The sequence below is a fragment of the Lichenostomus cassidix genome, chromosome 2, assembly GCF_008360975.1.
Source record: "Lichenostomus cassidix isolate B80296 chromosome 2, HeHo_3.0, whole genome shotgun sequence".
Classification (NCBI taxonomy): domain Eukaryota; kingdom Metazoa; phylum Chordata; class Aves; order Passeriformes; family Meliphagidae; genus Lichenostomus; species Lichenostomus cassidix.
In genome coordinates, this window is record NC_139482.1 from 30,687,159 (window position 1) to 30,707,804 (window position 20,646).

The 20,646-nt window shown below is 37.0% G+C and overlaps 1 protein-coding gene across 3 annotated transcripts in view; it reads left to right on the forward strand.

Annotated features, from left to right (window-relative positions):
- Positions 1–20,646, forward strand: part of ITGB8 (integrin subunit beta 8) — a 49,098-nt gene that overhangs the window by 20,700 nt on the left and 7,752 nt on the right. For all 3 annotated transcript variants that reach the window (XM_085050887.1, XM_085050888.1, XM_085050889.1), the window contains exons 4-13: positions 80–326; positions 2,118–2,283; positions 5,057–5,215; positions 10,033–10,128; positions 10,222–10,311; positions 12,933–13,067; positions 16,005–16,410; positions 17,492–17,717; positions 19,232–19,335; positions 20,452–20,615. In XM_085050887.1, coding sequence (XP_084907013.1) covers positions 80–326; positions 2,118–2,283; positions 5,057–5,215; positions 10,033–10,128; positions 10,222–10,311; positions 12,933–13,067; positions 16,005–16,410; positions 17,492–17,717; positions 19,232–19,335; positions 20,452–20,615 — 1,793 coding nt within the window. The remainder of the gene's footprint in view (positions 1–79; positions 327–2,117; positions 2,284–5,056; positions 5,216–10,032; positions 10,129–10,221; positions 10,312–12,932; positions 13,068–16,004; positions 16,411–17,491; positions 17,718–19,231; positions 19,336–20,451; positions 20,616–20,646) is intronic.

The following is a 20,646-nucleotide window of genomic DNA, read 5'->3' on the forward strand; positions in this document are numbered from 1 at the left end:
TGCTACCAAAATAAATGTATTTTTAAGCATGTCCATTCAAAAATAGTAAATAAATTTATTTGTTTCTTTTTTTAATCAGGAAATGAAGCAAACTTTATTTTAAAAGTTCGTCCTCTAGAGAAATACCCTGTGGATCTTTATTATTTAGTTGATGTCTCAGCGTCTATGCACAACAATATAGAAAAGTTAAATTCTGTTGGATTTGCTTTATCTAAAAAGATGGAGAATATTTCTCTTGATTTTCGACTTGGATTTGGATCCTATGTGGATAAAACTGTGTCACCCTATATTAGCATTCATCCAGGTAGAATCCACAATCAGTGCAGGTATGTCATCTTTTTACATTTGCTGTAGCACTGAGGCATGTGTATTTAATTACACAAATATGAGTTATACATATTTATTTTTTAAATTCTTCAGAATTTATCTTTGTTTCCTTATACTTTGGTTCTTTGACAAGTTCCTAGAGGAAATGCTGAAAATTGTTTTACAATGATTACTTCTGAAATACCTGGTGAGTGATTTCAGAAGAACTGTTTCTGTATCAAAAAAAAATGAGCTGTATTTTCTTTAGCAAAACAGGCCAAACCTCATGCTGCTTTGGAATATTTGGTTATATTATTTATTTCATTTTGAAGTCAACTATTGTGGTTTTGGTTATTTTGGATATGTGTTGCCTAGATTCATCACAAAGTTTTGTGCTTTCTGACCCTATGTACTTTCTAGTGTATGGTCATGTCTTCATTAACTCTTTCCTTAAAACTCTGCTTCTGTCAATATGATGTGGTTCCTTTTAGCTCATTTAATGAAAAAAAGCAATCCTCTGATCTACAGTTCTAATGTGAATGAACTGTTACTGTAAATAGAAAAGATGTTCTGGCCTGCATTTCTTTTCCTATGCCGTGCCTTATATACTTTGTGTTCAACACTTTATGTAAAGTGAGGGATCACTTCCAAAACCTCTTGGAGAACAAGGTGATTCACAATAAATTCAGAGCCGTATAAATGATAGTAGTTGGAAAAGTGAATATTAGTTCTTCATACTTTCTTGCGTACCTTTCCTGGGAAGACGTGATCCACGGTTATGTGAAGTCCCTAAGTCCCCACTGTGATTTCAGTGGGTTTTGAATTGGTTGCTAGTAATGGAATTCATTCTGTAGATGTGACTATCTATGGATTAAGCAGTCATCTAGACCATCTATGTAGAGTGAGTGGAGATCAATTAACATTTCTAGGTCACGATTCATTTTGCCTAAATGTAGACAACTGCGGATGTCAATGTCAACTGTTAATGCCAGTTTCTCTTCACTGACTGTACCTTGAGTTGGAGGAGGGCAGATTGCAGCCTGGATGCCTTCACCGTATGCAGTAGAAGTTAAGAGAGTTGAAACCTGCTCAATGTCTCTGAAATGGATGTGCCATAAATCACAACTTGTGCCATAATCACAGCTGTGAATGGGTCCCAGATCAGTGACCCATATAAGTGCTGTTTCACTAGCTTACCTACAACAAACATCAGACTTTCTCCCTTATACATAATTTGAGACGGTATTGTTTACTATGATGGTACTGAAAATGCAATTTGTCATCTCTAGTGAGGTAACTGTTGTTAATATCAACATTAATTTTATGATGTCCCTTTACGTAACACTAGGGGATAGAGGAACTTAAATTTTATTATAGTTGGATCAAATCGCATGTGTAGTAACCTGCTAAAGGATCTTAACGTTGCAGTGTGATAGTCCTTTCTCAGGATAAGGAAAAACAAAGCTGTACTGCTCTGTAGATATTCCAGAAGGTTTTATATACACCCTGAGATCATACCATCCCTCTTGTTGCATCTGTGTTCTGTACGAAACTCTACATATGTACTATTACTAAATTAACTAAGTAAACAGTTTCATAAAATACAAACTAATATACATTTTTGTAGTTAATTATAACCACGTCCCACTGAACTTTATTTCACATGGAATTGTTATTTTTATTTTTAAATATTTCTTATACTCTGCTATCTACATCTTCATTAGTATCAGGATTTTATGGGTTAATGGGGATGCAATATTTTCTTCTTCAAACAAAAAATAAGGCTTTTGATTTGTTTTGTTTTTGCACAGTGATTACAATTTAGATTGTATGCCTCCTCACGGTTATATTCATGTGCTATCCCTGACTGACAATATAGCAGAATTCAGAAATGCAGTGAATAAACAAAAGATTTCTGGGAATATTGATACACCTGAAGGGGGTTTCGATGCGATGCTCCAAGCAGCTGTGTGCCAGGTAAGGAAGGAGCTTATTTACAAAAGACTAAAGAAATAGGAATTCAGGAACTATCTGTATCACCTATATCTGTACCTATAGCTAATCATCTATATCTATTTTTATATCTATCTCTCTCTCTCTATATACATATGTAGGTACAGTGATGCTCAGTGTTCCTAAATTCAAAATGCTAGTTCTTTGCCTGATAATACTAAGATTTCTTCCTCCTTTTCCATTATTTCCCCGTTAACTATACATTTCCCTTTGAAACTGAAAAAGGAGAGCATGAGGGAACATGTTTCAGTATTGGTTTATGATCTTCAAATTCTGACTTTAACCAGCCTAACCAACAGAGGACGGATGATGAAAGCAACTGCTTGTTTGAATGGACACATGTATTAATTTCAGTCAATTACACAATTAGTTTAAAAAATCATAAAGGCACTGCTTGTGTTCCTCAGTGAAGACGTACCATTTGACCTTTCTTCTCCTTAAGAACTTGAAAATTGTACAATAAGTTTTACATATCTGCTTGTGTAGAGAAGGAAAACAGAAGAACTTCAACATTCTCAGCTTTTAAAGATTTCATATTTTAAAACAGTACCAATCAACTAAAAATTGACTTTTGTATATTGAGAAAATTTCATCACAGTCTCTCCCGTGCAGAAAAGAATGGAAAAGATCTGTGTCAGTAGGTCCCCAGCTATAAGCATATTAGATAAACAGAGTTTGTTTTGCTCTAGAGAGCTATTTTGGTTGTTGTTATTCTTCTTATGCATAAGAATGCAATAGAAATTTTGAAATTTGAGTGATTCGTGGGTTTTGTAATGCTCTATAAAATATTTGACTCCCATTGAAATCACAGGCTTGGCGTGTTTCTCATCTCATAGAATGATGTCAGCACAATTGTTTTATCTTGTCCATCTTCACATTATTTTTCTGAGCAGTACAATAACTCAAGGACAAAAAGTAATCCAAACTATGCTAAAAATGAGGAGAAATTTATTTTCAAATTTTAATGAACAGGTAAGTAAAAACCACTCTTCATAAACACTGTGATCACAGCTATTGCAAAAAATTATTCTGGAGCTTTGGAAAAATTCCTTAAAATTTGGTATTTCTCACTGGACACATTCCACACTTATGACATGTGAGTTCTAGAGTAATATATGCTTCCAAAAACAATAGAATGGAAACATTCATGAGAATGTGGAGGCTTTCCTGCTAACTGAGTTGTGAACTAAAATGGATGGGAACAATGTGCAATTCATAATGGCAATCATGAACTATAAATTATATTACTGTGCACTCATTTTGCCTACAATAGACCTTTACAACTTACCCCATCTTGCTTTAACCAATACATCACTGTTTCAAGAGGCAACAGGTTTAGACCTGGAGCTTCAAAATTTTGATTGCTGTGACATATGTAGGTAGGAATCACAGAATCACAGAACCTCCCAAGTCAGAAGGGACCCATAAGGATCATCGAGTCCAACTCCCTGCTCTTCACAGGATTATCTAAAACTAAAACAGTCTCACAGTGACAAAGTCAAATGATGGAGTCTTAGGAGAAGAAGCTTCTACAGTGCTGGAAGTGAATTTGGAATTATTTAAGACAAAATCCTGTTTATAAATAAAAACTTAAAATACTCCTTTTTAGAGGAATGCTCTCTAGGAGTTTTTGAGGTAGACTGATGCCTAATGTGTAAGTTGGAAAAGACGACACCCTACTGTACTTGTTATCCTTGCTGGCATGAGATACTTAATCTCCATTCAGAGCTAGCAGAGAATGAGCCTGAGAAGGGAGCTAAATCCCTCCCTGAAAAAAGGAAGGCAGAGAGTTAGTCATGAAGCATGGCTGAATACATGGACCATATTGCAGCTACACGTTTCTCATGAGAATGGTAGAGATGAGGCAGTGTCATAGGAAGGAGATAAAATGGAAGCAGTGAAAAAGAGGATGGAATAATTAAGAGAGGGAATAACGAAAAAGCATATGATGTGTTTCCTGTGTGCCTCAGAAGTTTGATTATAATCAGGGAGATAAATGTTTTGAAAATAAAAATTAGCATCTAAATCAACTTAGATATAAGCTTGGCCTGCTGCATCCTTCATATCACTGAATTCCTAAAAAACATTCAATTCACCCTTGAGGCTGCCACTTTGCTGTCAGTCCCTTAACTTGGTGGATAAATGTAGCATTTTGCTGTATAATAAGAAATTTCTCAATTTCTAATTGCATGAAGACCTTCAAACTTTAGTTTATTGATTTGTGATCACATACTAATGCCCTTTCTGGAAAATTGTCTAGGAAAAGGAAGTTACAGAGTAATGATGATAGAAAGTAAATAAATACAAACTAAAAATAGAACAGGGTGCCAAGTATCTATATGAATGAATGCATATTTACTGCTTGCTATGCCTACTTGGATGCCAGAGAATTTTACAAACCATGTGCTTTGCATTTGTACCTAAGAGTGACACACACAGCATGGCAGCTGTTACTCAGCCCACCATATAAAGCATAACTGGCGTGCATATTGGCACAACTTTCTTTTAAAAGCAAGGAAAGTGGTAAGTGGAGAGAAGCAAAGAAATTGGTAGTTTACAGACGTAGAACAATTTATCTATTTCCACACAAAATGCTTTAAGTAGTCAGGTTTAAACTCAGTGCTGCCAAGCAGTATAATATCTGAAAGTTGACTTTCATGTTAATTTTTCATTTCGTTATTATTTTAGAAAATACATAACTACTGCTTTCTTATGCCTAATTTTGTTTTCGTTTTAGAGCCATATTGGATGGCGTAAAGAAGCAAAGCGACTGCTTCTTGTGATGACAGATCAAACTTCCCATCTGGCTCTTGATAGTAAATTAGCAGGAATTGTAATTCCCCATGATGGAAACTGTCACTTGAAAGATAATGTGTACATCAAAGCTACGAGTATGGTAAGGTATATGTCATAGATTCTGCCCTTGGAGAGGCAGTGCAAAACTATGTAAAGGAGGTTTTTAGACTGCTGTAAAAAGCACTGTTTTTATTTCAGTTAAATAAATATTAGATAAATAAATAGTTAAATACTATTCGAGTAGTATTTTTCCAGGTAGGCAAGTTGTGAAATGAAGAATTGGTCACCTTTGGTATTCTTTTTGTGGGGACTAAAGTATTTTGGAGTCTGAAAAAACAGTACATAGCAGAGGAGGATATGTTACTGGTTTTGGTGTGGGTTTTTATTAGCATCTCATAAAAATCACACACATTTTGTATAAAATATAAGAAGTGTCTGGTGTGGTATTTTGCACAAATAGAAGCTGGTAAGAATTACACAATCATGCTAATAAGACAAAGGTAGGGGCTATGGTTTGTGGTCAGAAGATGCACAGGTATATTGGTTGAAAAGGCTTGGTCAGAGTAAACCAGAGGGCATACAACAGCAATGAGCTACCCCAACTGGATGGACTAGCATTAAATGCATTTAGATTTCACAGTAGAGAGCCAGTGTGTGGTAATACACAATTCTGCAAAAAGTTGCATCAAATCTGCTGTAGCAAAATAAGATGCTTTCAACAGATATTTTTAGCTTTCCAAATATTTTCTTCAGAAATGTATAAAGTACTCATAAGTGACTGAAGAAAGGAATTTTTGCCTAAGAATTATAGGTTACATTTGCTTTGGGCATTTTCTTAAATAAAGATGAATTGTTTATTTAAGAGACAAGAATCTCTGTTTAATTGTGATGTAATCCCTGGAAAGCAGAAATATGACCTGTGTAGAATTAGAGCTTGTTGAAGTTTTGTTCTCAGTGCTGCATGCACTTAGTGTATACCATTTGTTGAGCCGGAGCCAGCAGTCTGCAAGTGAAGTCAGTGAGGGCTATGTGTGAAGTTTGACCTGAATTAATCCCGGCAATTGTTGTTTACAAGGATGGTGGGGCAGCAGGAAGAGGCTGCTGGCTGTTGTATGATCATGAAATACACATGAAATACAGGAGGTTTCTGGGAAGCAGTGAGTGTTTGGAACCTTGCTGAGCGGAGGAGGGAGATGAGTGTGTGCTAACAGGAAGGTTGTTTAGATTTCCGATTATCTGACGTTCTTGCATTCATATACTCCCTCTGTCACCTCTTGGATATTCCTTCACAGATGTCAGGATCTTTTTTCCACTCTAATCAGTCTAATGCAAATAATCCTGAAACTTTTCTGGTTTTCCTTTTTTTTTTTTTTTTGTTTTCCTAGTTGCAGTGCTATATATGAGAGGATGTTTGCTCTGCTCATTAGATAATTGCTAAAGGTACAAATCTTTTTCTGGTGTTCAGGATTCTTTTGATAATAAAAATTTTGTCTGTTCCAGAAGAAAATAAACCCCACACTATTTTTGTTTTCTGTCCAACTTCAGGAATTAGTTTCTGTTGCAACTGAAGAAACTCGCCAATGGAAAATACAGACAAAATTAATTAATCTCTTTCTAAGCAGCAATGATGGATTGATAGCTGACTGAAAAAATAGGTGTTTTAATTGATATTCTGCATTCTGGATTGAAAGATCATAATTTTACTGTCCTGTATGGTAAAAGAAATCTCCATGATTACTACTATTGATGCATTTTATGAAATGAGTTTTTTTATCCACCCAAATGAAATGACCCTGAAAGGTGCTTAGATCTGTGGTGGCACATTTAGGTCCATATGTTTTCTGTCTGCTAACCCTTTTTTTCTTTTAAATATGGGCTAATTTTTGCATACCTGCATGTTAACAGTACGCATGCACTTAATACTAGAAAAGGGTTAGCAAGGGAATATTTCTTAGCATTGTATTTTCTGGAGTGGATTTCATGACAACACAATAGTGTCTGTGAGAAAAAGTGTTTTTTTCTTCTCATCCATGTATATGTGATTATTTTATTCATAGATATCCATGAAGAAACTTCACATAACTAGTGAAATGAGTGGGCTGGGAAGACCATTTGATATTTAAGTGAAATATCGTGAAAGTCTGTTAGTCTTTTAGAAAATACAAAATAAGGAACATATTTTTGGATTTTTTTCATATCAATACTATTTTGTGCTAAATTGAAGAGACTTTCGTAATCACAATGTTTTTCTGCTTTGATTCTTAGCTTTGGGTAGTCATGAGAAGATTGCATTTTGGCATATTTTTATTTCTTACTAGTGCCAGTTAAGAAGACTTTATTTATTTGCATAAGCTGAGCCTTTACATCAGAAATGTTTCCACTTAGGCATTTTTCTGCATGTTTCTTTCTAACTTTTGCTAAGCAATCACACAAAGGTCAGCAAAAAAAAATCCATGGCAGGAAAGAAATCTAGTCCATTTTAATTAGATCTGTGCTTGGTTAACTCCCTTTCTGAAATACTCAGCATTTGTTATCTTCTCAGCTTAACACAGTAGGTTAAAATAATAAAGTGAATGATGTAATTGAAACAAGAAAGATGATCTAAAATTAAAGTACATTTGTCTGAGCAGTACTGGGAAGAGATAAGATAAAAATACATAAAGTACAGCAAGGTTTTCACAGCAAGCAAAGTGAGACTCTATGAGTGACTACTGGTACATTATGTCATCTCTCTACATGCTTAAAATTAGAAAGATAATGTAGGTCTGTTGCTGCTTTGGGTTTTATTTCTTTTTAATTCAATTCTAAGAAAAAGAAACAAGAAGCTGGCTACTCTGGTGAGTTATTGATGACAAGTACATGGAAATTCAGCTTGTGAGCAGAGGTTGTCTGGGGATCCTATCCCTGCAGCCCTTGCACATCTATGGGTGTCATCTCTTGATTTCAAGAAGCTCCATCTGAATATGGTTTTGTTTCATGAAGGCTTGGAAAGCCATTTCTGATGCTCCTGATTCCAGAGTTCAGCTATTATTTGCAGAGCTGTTGAGGGGCCGCTCTGCTGGAGTTCAGACAGATCTAGGATCATGTGCTAAGCAGGAAGACTGACTTATTTTGCCATCATCTCATGATCCCTCTATACTACCCCTGTCATTCACACATTTATGGTGCAGGAGGTGTTTGCAGAACATCTGGCTTCATTCCTGTCCTGGGACCACTTGGTGTGTCTGTGATCTGCCAGCCAGTTGCACGTGGCCAGTAGGGTTGTGCAGCACAGTGGAGGCCCCAGCACTGAGCTCTGTGTCATGGAGAAGGAAGGAGGGCTTAGTACTGCGTTGTTGGCTACTGAAAATGTCAACAAAGCCACCACTGCTGCACTTACTCATGACTCCTGTGTGGTGGGAATTCCTTATCTCTCTCCAGTGAGCATGGCACTCACTCCAGCTGGACCTGTAAGAGGGCCTATTTAATATTGTATTATCTGCCTTTCATCAGTTGTCTTAAGGAATATAATCTTTTACCAAAGGGTTGAAACACTGAAAGGCGTGTACCCTGGCTGATATTAAACTGCATCAAGAAACCCTTTTGTTCTTTCTGCACAAGGCTCTTTATAATGATGCAATATGAGGGAAAATGGCATAACATTGTCTCAGTTGTCTTGCTATTCAGATTATTGCTAGGACAGCAGCTGTCTTATAGGGTGCCTTGAGTAACAAGGGTCAATCTGAGGAGAAAATAATTGTTCAGGGTAGCAGACTGTGTTTGTGCAAGATAGAGACGATATGGAGCAGATGGTAAAAAATACCAGGAAAAGAGAGACAATGAAAGTATGTGGGGGGATAAAGGTTGAATTACCTGAAATAAGTGGAGGTGTCCAGATGAAATATCTGTCCAGTGGAGTCTGAGGCCAGGGCCCCAGTCAACTTTCTTTTTAACCATGAATTTTAAGTGTTGAATTTACTTCTTGAGAGCTATTCACTTAGCAGTGGTTAATAAGCAGTGATTTTCAGATACAGTTTGGTTTAGAGTACTGGAGCTGAAGTGATCTCATATAACCCAGGTGTACAAAGCCAATTGGGACCACAAAGAGATCCTTGAACTTTGCCAGATTTTGGATGAAGAGATAAAAACACACCTCTTGTTCTCAAATCCATGTCAGATCTCTCAATGAGAAGCGTAGAAGGGCAGGTCATTGCCACAGGACATGCTGTCACAGGTACTTCACCAAATAGAACAATGCATTACTGAGGAGAACTGTGGAACTCATGCCATCTTCTTCAAGCACAAGTGTGATTAAGAAAATATAGCAGATTGCTGTGGTGAGGACTGGAGTCATCAGTCCTTAGGTAGGTCTTGAGCATACAGAGGAGAAAGCTGTCAGTCGTGAGATAAGTACAGAATACTGACACTGCCAGAACCTGATCCAGGGGCTGCATTTAGTTGATGTGTATGATCCCTGGCACCAAAATACATGTCTGAGAATCAAACTATTTTAATTACCCACCTTGCTGTTCTCAAAAGCACACCTCATCTCAGTGCTTCATGTTGCACTTTCTCCTAACATTTGCACAAGAGTCCACCTATCATTCCCTGTTCTTCTAGATGGACAATGGACCACATCATATCCATATTTCTTAAGCACCAAACTCAAACCAACAAAATAGTACTGTATGAGTTAGTCCTCCCACTGTGCAGCAGATCTGCAGACGTCACAACAGATAAGCCTGGCTGCTGCCCTGGTGATTTTTTTTTATTGTTTATTGGGATGGCTCCACCTTGTTTTGAATGTATGTCTAGCATTCCCTGTACATTTAGAAGTTAAGATTGGAATAGTTGTGGAATTCTGTAATGTGTCATGTATGAAATATAAGATTTTTCCCTACTAATCTTCAGTCTTCTCTTTTCTGTTGTATTTTGCAGGAGCATCCATCTCTTGGGCAGCTCTCTGAAAAATTGATTGACAATAACATCAATGTTATTTTTGCAGTTCAAGGAAGCCAGTTTCATTGGTATAAAGTAGGTTAGAAACCTGATTTCTTTTTTCAATTTTGAAGGCACAATAGTTATACATAAAATTAAAACTGCATAAATTATTGTCTTTTTTCATAGGATCTGTTACCTCTCTTGCCTGGTACAGTTGCAAGACAAATAGAATCACAAGCAGCAAATCTCAATGATTTGGTGGTAGAAGCCTATCAGGTATGATGAGAGTGACAATATTTAATGTAATATTTGTACATTTTTCACCTTTCATAGCCTGAAGTTGGAAATTCCAGGATCTTGGCTTCCATCTGAAGTCCACACGGTTGCATTACCTACTTTTCCTAATGTCCAGGTGGATAGGTGATACTATCTCATGATAGCTCCCTAAGTCCCAGGGTGTCAGGGTCTTAAAGTTAAGAGCTAGCGTTCTTTTCTTTCTAAGGATGCTTTCAGGTATTCTGTTCGATTCTCTGCACCTGTTGTTATATCATTTCAAAATAAATGTCTGATTTATTTGAATTTTGGCACCTCAGATCTTTAGTTACAGACCAAGACACCACTTTCTAGGCACGATATAAATTCAGAGCAAAAACACAATGCAGTTTTTGGTAGGTTTTGCAGCACAATTTTTAGAAAACAAACGAGAGATGGGAATTTGCAAGGAGGTAGTTTGAGAACAGTGGATATCATGAAAAGCAGTATTTATACTGCAAAAAGCAGTGTAATGACTTGGGGGTTTGAGGCATGGAAGTGAAGAAGAGTTTTGGTAGAGATCTGGGAGAGAAATGGCTTTCTGAACTCCTGCGCAGAGTACTCAATTGAATGTAATAGTTTGGGAAAGAGAAAGCAATAGTATAGGAAATAGCATAAAGTCATCTTCCACAAATGCTTGACAGAGAGTGGCAGTTTGAAAGTGAAATAGGCATCTTGTTAGTGAAGGAAGAGAACATAAACATTTTGAAAATGAAGCCAAGAAATAGCCATTGGATGTACTAGAGCCAAGGGAACTCACAGAGCATCATCAAAATGAATGTGATGGGTTGGATAGTTGAATGCTGTTAAGTTGGGCAGTTACACACAAACATGCAGGTTCAAAAAGTTGAAAACTCAGCTACAAAAGTATGTGCAAGGTATCCACAGCTATCACTTTCTTTTTTATAATTAGTTGACTTTCGGAGGCTGAAATTATGCATTTTACTTGCTTAACCATCAGAATCAGGCAATTTGCTTACATCAAATTGGCTAAAATGAAGAGCCAGCCCCCATGTCTGCTCCTAGTCCCTGGAGTGCTTTTGCACACATTTTTCTCACTGTCATGTTGGAGACACTGTGCAGAAGGCAAAGACATTTAAAAGCAGAGGAGTTTAAGGCTAGTCAAATTGCAGAGAAGTTCTCACTGATACTGTGCTTCCTCTTATAAAGTCTCATTTTATCTCATATTGAATATGGAGGTTTGCAGAATGTCGCTGGCAAAAAATGTTGAAGATTTTTTTGTGGGACGCCTTTACACCATCCTATATTGTGTAACATTATATTGTAACTATATTGTAACACAACATAGTGTGTTGTCCATCCTATATTGTAACACAGCTCTTACCCAGTGCCAGGCAAACATTAAAGGCAGTAATTTAGTTCGACACAAGATTCAGTGGGACTTTCCTGGCCCAGCCACCCCCAGTTTGCTTTTGCTTTATTTTCATATTTTAGACAGTGTCTTTCTTCCCATCCCAACCTTCACTGTATTTCACAGTTTGAGATTTTTATCACAGTTTTAAGGGCTTCTAATACACAAACACGTGGTGAAAAGGTCTTGAATGTCTTACTTTCTAGAAAAAAAAAGAATTAGATAGAAAAATAAAATTAGTGTTGATAGTCAGTGACTTTAGGCCTCTTGCACTCTTGTTCTAGGCAGGGAAACCTTAGGCTTAGCTATGGAAAACCCTGGCTGAAAATCCCTGGCTAAAAAGCCAAAGATGAGTCACTACTTTTCAAAAAGTAACTAAGATAAACATGTGTTCAGATTCACGTAATTGCATTTCCAATTGTAGCAGTAAAAATATCCAAATAAACTCATTTTTTCATAGTAATGTGGCAGAAATTTTAAAAATCCCTTTGTGCAATTTTTGGCTCATAGGTTTGTATAGAGCTTTATTAAATTTTAAGTGGTCAAGAAACAGTATTTCTTCCTTGAAGGAAGCAGGATTTTAGAGCACGTAGTAAATAGAAGTTACTAAGTAGCTGGCTTTTTCATTATTTTTTATTGCAAAATTCCCTAATGGGAATCTACCAATTGTTGACTTCTATAGTCTTAGCTGACCCAGATATATCAGTAAGAATAATTCCAATAGCCTTTAGGTCACCTTAAGGTTTGTTCAGAGAAAACTTCTCCAAGACAGATGCAAACTATCAGACATTTATAAAGTGTCAAGTCAATTAGGAAACTTTTCTGCTGGATAACAGTGGTTGTATTTATATTTACTGTTGTATTTTAGCTATGTGGCTAAAAGGCAATGTAGACACAAACAATGAGCACATGTTTGTTAGAATAGATTTTCAAATTGCAAAAAATGCAGTCTCAAAACCATGTTAGCAAAGCTGAAAACATTTTTATCTGGAAAACCTAATCCTCTTTATCAGAATTGCCAGTTCACTGGTTGTGTGTATTTGGAATGTAATTGGGTCTTTACATGGGAAACAATGCTTTAATTCATTCCTTTATTCACACAGACAAGCTTTCTTCATTTTTAGTCAGACAAAGTAGCCATACTTGGTGTTAGTCACTAATGTACATTATATTTTGAGATGCAATGTAATTAAAATTTGTTTTTTGGTTACAGAAACTGATCTCTGAAGTGAAAATTCAAGTTGATAACCAGATCCAAGGTCTTCATTTCAATATCACTGCAATCTGTCCTGACGGAAGTAAAAAAACCGGGATGGAAGGATGTAAAAATGTGGGATATAATAAAGAAGTATGTTGATAGGTCTCATTCTTCAGGGAACCGGAATACTTATTTTTCTGTTTGGTTGGGTTTCAATGGTGTGAAGTCTTCTAGGGATTTACTTAAACTGAAAATGGATTTATGTGATTAATGATCACAGGCTCTCTATTATTCTCTGGGTTTATTTTTCCTGAATCTTATTTTAATTCTCACTAATCCCATGGAACTAAGGCTCAAAGCTTTTCCTGAAAGCTAATGTCCATTAAAACTTTCCTTCTTTGTCCTCCACTGAGCACAACTACCGCATCCATTGTGATGAAATCTGTATGTAAAGAGGCTGAAAGATAATCACCCAGTGGAAAAAAATCACTGGAATTTGTTTCTTGGGTCTGTACTAGGTGTCACCTTTCTCTCTTCTTGCTTTAGTAGTCTTCATGCATGATCAGGGTTGTGAATAATTAGTTTATTTTATAATCAAATTAATAAAATAATTTATTTCCATTTGAATTGGTGCCACCTACTGAATGAAACAGAGCATCATGCACCATGAGAATTCAGGGGAAGATGTCTGGCTAATGTAAAGAATGCTGTTTTCTTCCCAGAAAAACTTCTCTGTGCCTTGATATATTTATTTAATTGCTTGGACTAGAGGAGTAATTCCTTTAACTTGCCAAGAAGAGGTCTGTGTTTCTGGAGAGCAGGGTCAAGGAGTTCTTTCCTGCTTGATATGTACATATGTCTCAGCTAGTGTGATTTTACTTGTGTCTGTGTGAATAAATAGTAAAACAAATCAGTAGATTAAATGTGTGAATTGTAACACACATTTCAATGTATTTTATGCTTTTCTGAATTTTGTCTGCATGCTGCTGATTAGCTTCTACAGTTTATGGGAGATTTGCTGTTTTTATTCTTAATGCATCTTTTTTCCACTCTTGTTCCCTGGACATGTCATAAGAAACAGGACTGGAATTTGTTCTGTTTAATGAAAAGAAAAATATTTATATCTGTTTCTTTTTAATAAAAAGCCAAGCCCATTGATTGTAAAAGATTGCATGTGGTCCTAAACCTCTACTGCTGTTGAAAATGAGCCATCCTTAAGAGATTGATTTATTTTAACCGTAAATCCTTCTTTCAGTATTTGTTTACAGACAAAATGCTTTTCCTTAATTCTCACATTCCTTTCACTGTCTAATCCTTCTTCCTTCCTTTTCTTACCGAAACACAAAGTGGATTATATTCTGGAAGAATCCTGTGGCCTCTTCAGGGTGCAAAACTAACTTTGGCTATTAGCAAGTTTCTTGGTGTTATAATTATTTAGTTGCAACAGGTTCAATCTTTCTGCTGCTGTGTTCAGTATCAAATTTAATGACTCATATGCATGACATGATTTGCCCTTCCCTCCCATTTCCCTGCCATTCTTCCCGTACTGTTTTGTACATGAAGATGATGTTTTCTGGCAGGGCTCTATGTCGAATAAAAAGCACATTCCCTAGCTGCAGCCTGTCCTCCCTGTGTGATATGCACCTGCTGTATGAATCAGTTTCTCCATCGCCACACTTTTGCCCTGTAACCCAAGGGAAGAGATCTTATGCATGGAGAGTGTGTGCAGCTGAGGGGTTATGTGTGTAGTGGCACATTTGAAAAACGAGAAGAAGAAAAGCAACGGGTGAGACAAAGCCTGTGTGCCCCCTCAATATGACATTAAGTGCATGTTTCTGCACAGCATTCTTCTCCTGTTGTCTGTGTAGGCAGCCGCAGCCCCACTCGCCACAAAGCCACCATTGTCCCCAAGGGCTGGGTTGTTCTCGTGTGGGGGCGCAGCGGGAGGGAGAGACAGTGATGAGAGATGAATGACCTTAGTATTTGTGGGTAGTTTCCACCTCATATGTCATCAGTTTCTCGGGGCTTCTCCCTTTTTATTTGGAAATCTTTATTTTTTGGTGGCAAAGATTAAATGTGCTTGCTTGTCTTGCACTCCTTTCTCACTTTTTTTCCTGCTTGCATTTTCTCTGTGAGGAGGTGAGAAAGAGTTGTTTTGCATCAGCAGGCTGAAAAAATACAAAACCTTAGAGAGAATAGCCTGTCAGAAGCGTATTGTTCAAAATAAAACCAAAAAACAACTGTGAAATACAAGATTGATATCTGGTGTGTCACGTGTCTCAGCTGTCAAAAATCTTTGGTGGTGATTGATGGAAACTCTGTGGCAGTCACCTAACCACCAAAATTATCCTTAGTCCTATGCAAGGATTACAAAAAGCCGTGGGAGCCGCTGCTGTGGTGGGCACTGCTGGGATGAGGATCTGGGGGATGGTGGTCATGGCCATGACATGGCCAGGAGCTCAGCACTGGGTCCACTCTGAAGCAGCACTTGGTCTGCCCAGGACCACAGCAAGAGCAGGAAGACTATCTTTCTCTGTCCCTATTCAAGGAACTGGGAAAAGTAATCTGCTGCTAAGGTGTGAGCCATTTCTGTGTTTTGGTAGGAGTACCTAGGACCATCCAAAAACCTGTGTAGTTCCTATGTATATGATCATTTCTGCAGCAGGACATTCATTATAGATTCTTTTTATGAAGAGTACCTCTGTTTCTGTTTGTGTATTCTCTTGCTCTATATAGTCCAAACTCTTACCTGAGTACTTCTGTGATTTGTGCACATTAAATAATAGAAGGAGGATGGTGATGGTGTTTCTGTTTCCATTTAATTTGTATTAAACTTATCTTTTGCAACTATGCTTTCTTAACTTGTAGACTTCTGTCAATCTTCTGTAGTTAGGATTTTAACTATATTTGTGATGCCTATCATTAGTAATATATCATGTTTGACAAACAACTACTGTGTCTTTTTTATTATCAGCTAGTGCGCATTCATATACAATATAAGATTCTGCTATATTTAGGTGTTAAAAACTTTAAGATGTTTAAGCAAGAAAATAATACTAATAATGTAAAATCTCTGTTTCTTCTTAGGTGCTTTTCAATGTATCAATTACAATGAAAGGATGTCATACAACCGGAGGAAAAAAATACGCCATACTTAAGCCTATTGGTTTCAATGAAACCACCATTGTCAATGTGCAGCAAAGCTGTGCCTGCCAGTATGGAGACAGCACAGGGCACAAAAGAGTGTGGGCTGATGAAACTTCTCTTGACAGCAAACAGTCCCACTGCAGTGACAGTGACTGTAGTTCTAACAGAGAAACGCTTCCCTCAGAGAGCTGCAGGCAACACCAGGACCAACCCATCTGCAGTGGTCAAGGAAACTGCATAGATGGAAAATGTTTCTGCTACAAAAACAAGCTAGGCAAGGTGTATGGCAAGTACTGTGAAATGGATGATTTTTCCTGCCCGTATCATCAGGGAAATTTATGTTCTGGTAAGTTGCAGCATTTATGTCTGTATTTTCCTAGGCTAATCTGCATGATGCAGCTGGAAGCAATGATATCAGGCTGTTAAGAATGAGAATTCTTTATGCAGAATTAGTGTGGGAAATGTCCTGAACATCCTGTTAGGAATTCACACTCCTGGGCTCTCTTCACCACAGGCATACATACACACTGCCTTCTAAATCTCACCACTGTTTTCTAGGCAATACATTGATTTTTTTTCTGTTTAGCTATTTTAATATTTAAAATTCAAAATTAGTAATAGTAATAATACTGATTTCTCAAACAAAAAGTGACATTATTTCAGAAAGCTTGTTGATACATTTCAGTGAAATGGGAATATGAGATACTGAGAGGTTAAGAAGGAATCATAGCTTTCAGATGAGATTCTGATTTTCTAACACCCTAAATCAATCCTGTCAGAGATACAGTGGCACTTGATTTCAAATACTGGTATGAACACTAACACTATTTGGAATGCCTGTTTCAGAAAGGAGACTCTAAGTGAAACAAACAGACTAGTTAGAAATTGTTACTCTTTTTTGTAATTTTCTTTATGGTAGAGAAGAAGAAAAAAGAGAAAAGAAAAAAAATGAAAAGGAAAATGAGAAGGAGAAGGAAAAAGAAAAGGAAAAAAGGGAAAAGAAAGAACCTAGCCTGTACACATGAACTTGATACTCTTTCCACTGAATCTTGCTGTTTATTTGAATAGAATCTATTCTCGCTAAAGAGATGTTTGTTTAGTTTGCCTGAAGGCTATTTTCCTGGTCGTTGTGTAATTCCTAATCTCCATTCCTTTGATCCGAGGCAAAAGGGAAAAACTTTAGTAGAAGGTTTTAGGTTGACATCATGGTAGTAACTTTTGCTCAACCTAACAAGGAACAGTAGTCTTAAATAGGTATCATGATAGTAATTTCAGCCCAAGTTGTTAACTTAAAAACTAACTAGAAAGTCCAGGTCTAAATTTGCTCTGTTTAATGTAAAGCACAAGCAATACAAATGTATTGTATCTAAAAGTCTATTTTCTATGTTTTCATGGAAGCATATGACTCCAGACTCTCTGTGTTGTAGGTAATGGTGAATGTGAAGGTGGTAAATGCAAATGCTTTGCTGGCTGGGAAGGTGAACGCTGCGAGTGCTCATCACAGTCAGCAAAGCACTGCCTGAATTCAAAGGGCCAAATTTGCAGTGGAAGAGGAAAATGTGTATGTGGAAAGTGTGAGTGCACAGATCCAAGAAGCTTTGGCCGTTCCTGTGAATTTTGCCCTACTTGTAACAAAGCCTGTGAAGAAAACTGGTATGTTTCTTGTGCTGGATTGGACTTTTTCACTCTTTAGTGTTGAAACATGAAGAAATATTTCTGCTTTGCTAGATGCTATATTTCTTAGCTATTTAGACTATAAGAAATTGGTACAATTTATACTTGATATTTTGTGTAGTTGGATTCACATTGGCAATTAAGAGAATTGCATGTTGGCATCTATTTTAACCATTTCATTCTCCATAGGAAATCTTCTGGGTAGGAAATAAAACCCACAAATTTGTATTTTTAAAAATGGAAAATAGATCCTACTTTTGAATGCCACCAAGTCCAATAATACTCTCAATATTTGTTTTTGCACACTCCTTGTGCTTCTCAGCTGAAAACAGGTCTGGAACCAGAGTATTACCTGCGTGTTGTCACTGCCATTGATCAGGAGAGCAGAGCTGGTCTTGTTCAGAGAAGAACATTCTTCATTACCCAGTTTTAAAACTCTTAGTCTTTGCCATGCTAGTCATTTTTCCTTCCCCATGTAAAGGAAAGGATAATGTGGAGGTTGAAATGAGCAAGCCCAGGAGGAGAGAAGCTAGACCAGACTCTCAGTGGTGCACTGCATGGTCCTGGCATGGAGAGAAAATGAAGCCCTTGGGCACAGCTCTTCTGCACCCTCTCATCTTGTAATGTTCTGCACCTCACTGTGGTACAGAGAATGAAAGATCAGCCTTTCATTGGAAAAGTCACTGTGCTCAAAACAGAATGATTGTTTATTTGTATTAATTTCAATTATAGCTCATCTGGTGAAAATGCTGGGGAGCCAAGCTTGGCCACATCTGGAAAGGTTGCTGCTAAGATTTCACTAGATAAAATGCAGTTAACCTGTCTGGCTTACACTTGTTCAAAGTCACTGTGAAATGCATGCCTTTAATACATTCAGAAGATGGCATATCTTCATTAAAAATTCAGTCAGGGTTTTTTTTGGGGTCTCTTGTGGCATCTCTCTATACAGGGCTGTACAGTGAAGACAGTAAGACTGAGAGCACTGCCTCCCACTTGTGCTGCTCTCTCTAAACTGCCCAGCAGTGCAGACTTACTTGGCTTTGTCTTAACATAGCATCCAAAAATTTTTGACAAAGATGTGTTTCCTCCACCTATCTCTACTGTTCAGTTCCAACATGCATGTGAATGAGGTTGATAGGTAAGAAAAGACTGGAGTGGAACTGGAAGCTGAAAGCTGAAGAAAGGGTGCTGGACCTTAGCTACACCCTGTGACAAACATGCATCACGAATGGCAGAGCAGGGATCAAACGAAGGTGGCTCGAAGCCCAAGACATGTTTTAGTTTACAACTTCTGACTAGTTAGTTCTGAGAAGCATCAGAGAGATAAAACGCTGAGAGAGGCATCACATTTCAGAAAAAAATAAATGTCGCAATGTTTTTACTAACAACAGGAAGGCATTATGTGCAAGCAGTACGTCAGCCTGTTGATACAATCTCTTAAAGGGGAGTGCAGAGAAAGACATAGGTTTTTAATTATATTTTTTATTTTACAGGAACTGTGTTCAGTGCCATCATTCTAACAATGCATCTCAAGCAATACTTGACCAGTGCACAACCTCATGCGCTTACCTACTGCATTATATTGACCATACTTCAGGTATGTGGCATTTTCTAGGTAATTTTAATAAGAGATTAAAATCTATTGGGACTAATAATTGAATTTGCCTGTGTTAGAATATCTTTCAGAAGTATGTCACATCATTACAATAACAAAGAAAGAAAGCAGGAAAAGGAAAAAAATCATTCGTAGCTTCAGGGAAAGTAAAAGATAAATAATAACAGGAAATAGGATTGCCAAGCATTGCTAAGTTCAGTTTTCCCAGCTCCTTGAGCAGTCACATTTAATAATGATGAATCCTGCCTGAGCAATGCTTAAAGCAATATTTGTAAAAATCTGTTATGACATCTGTATGTTTTATTACTTTGAATATGCTTACATTATTTGACATTACCAGAAACAAGGAAGAAAGAAGTAGAATGCTTACTTCAAGTTCAGTAATGTTTAAATGTTCCTTTCAAGTACAAAAAACTGCAGTTATGAGGGCTGTGGAAGAATTAAATCTTTTTTAATAAAATCTCATAAAGTTTACTCACTCCATGCAGCAACAAAAATGCAGGTAAATGGTTTTTTGTCTCTTTACATTTATATAAATCTTTTGTTTCTACAGTTAATAAATGAGGAAACTAACTGTGAACACTTTTTTCATAACTTTAGTGTTAATTAAGGAAAATATTACTGTGTTAGTCTACCAGTGAGGAGAGAACTGGACCAGGATTCTATAAACAACATTTTCTTTCATATTTTACTAGTGATCTTCACTGTTACCTTGTGAAGATTAAATTCTCTGCCCCAAACATCTCTAATATTTCATCCTCTCTATTTCAGCTTTAAACTCACTTGTCTACAGAGAATTTATGGTGGGCAATACAAGGAAGTCTGAGTCTTAGTTCTGTAGATTAAAGGAAAAATAGTTTCACCATTTTTCTACAATGGATCTTAATCTGAATTGCCTTTCTTGATATGCCCAAATTTAAAAGCTTGCATATGAAAACTTTTCCTCTTAATCCCCCTCAAGTTATTTTCACTTAATTTTTATGAGGCTCGTGTTAACGTTTATGCAATGTTACTAAGCAGTGTTGGATATGCCTGTGTTAGAGGGAAGTGCCTTTTCCATACATTAGGCTTTACCCTTGTGTTTTCCTTTTGTTGCAGATTGCTTCTCTGGACGAAGCTACTTTAGAGTCTTTTCCATAATCTTTATAGTTACCTTCCTTATCGGGTTGCTTGTTGTCCTTATCATCAGGCAGATAATTCTGCAGGGGAGCAGCAATAAAGTAAAATCTTCATCTGATTACAGAGTATCTACAACAAAGAAGGTAATTGATTTCAGAGCCATCATCCTCAGTA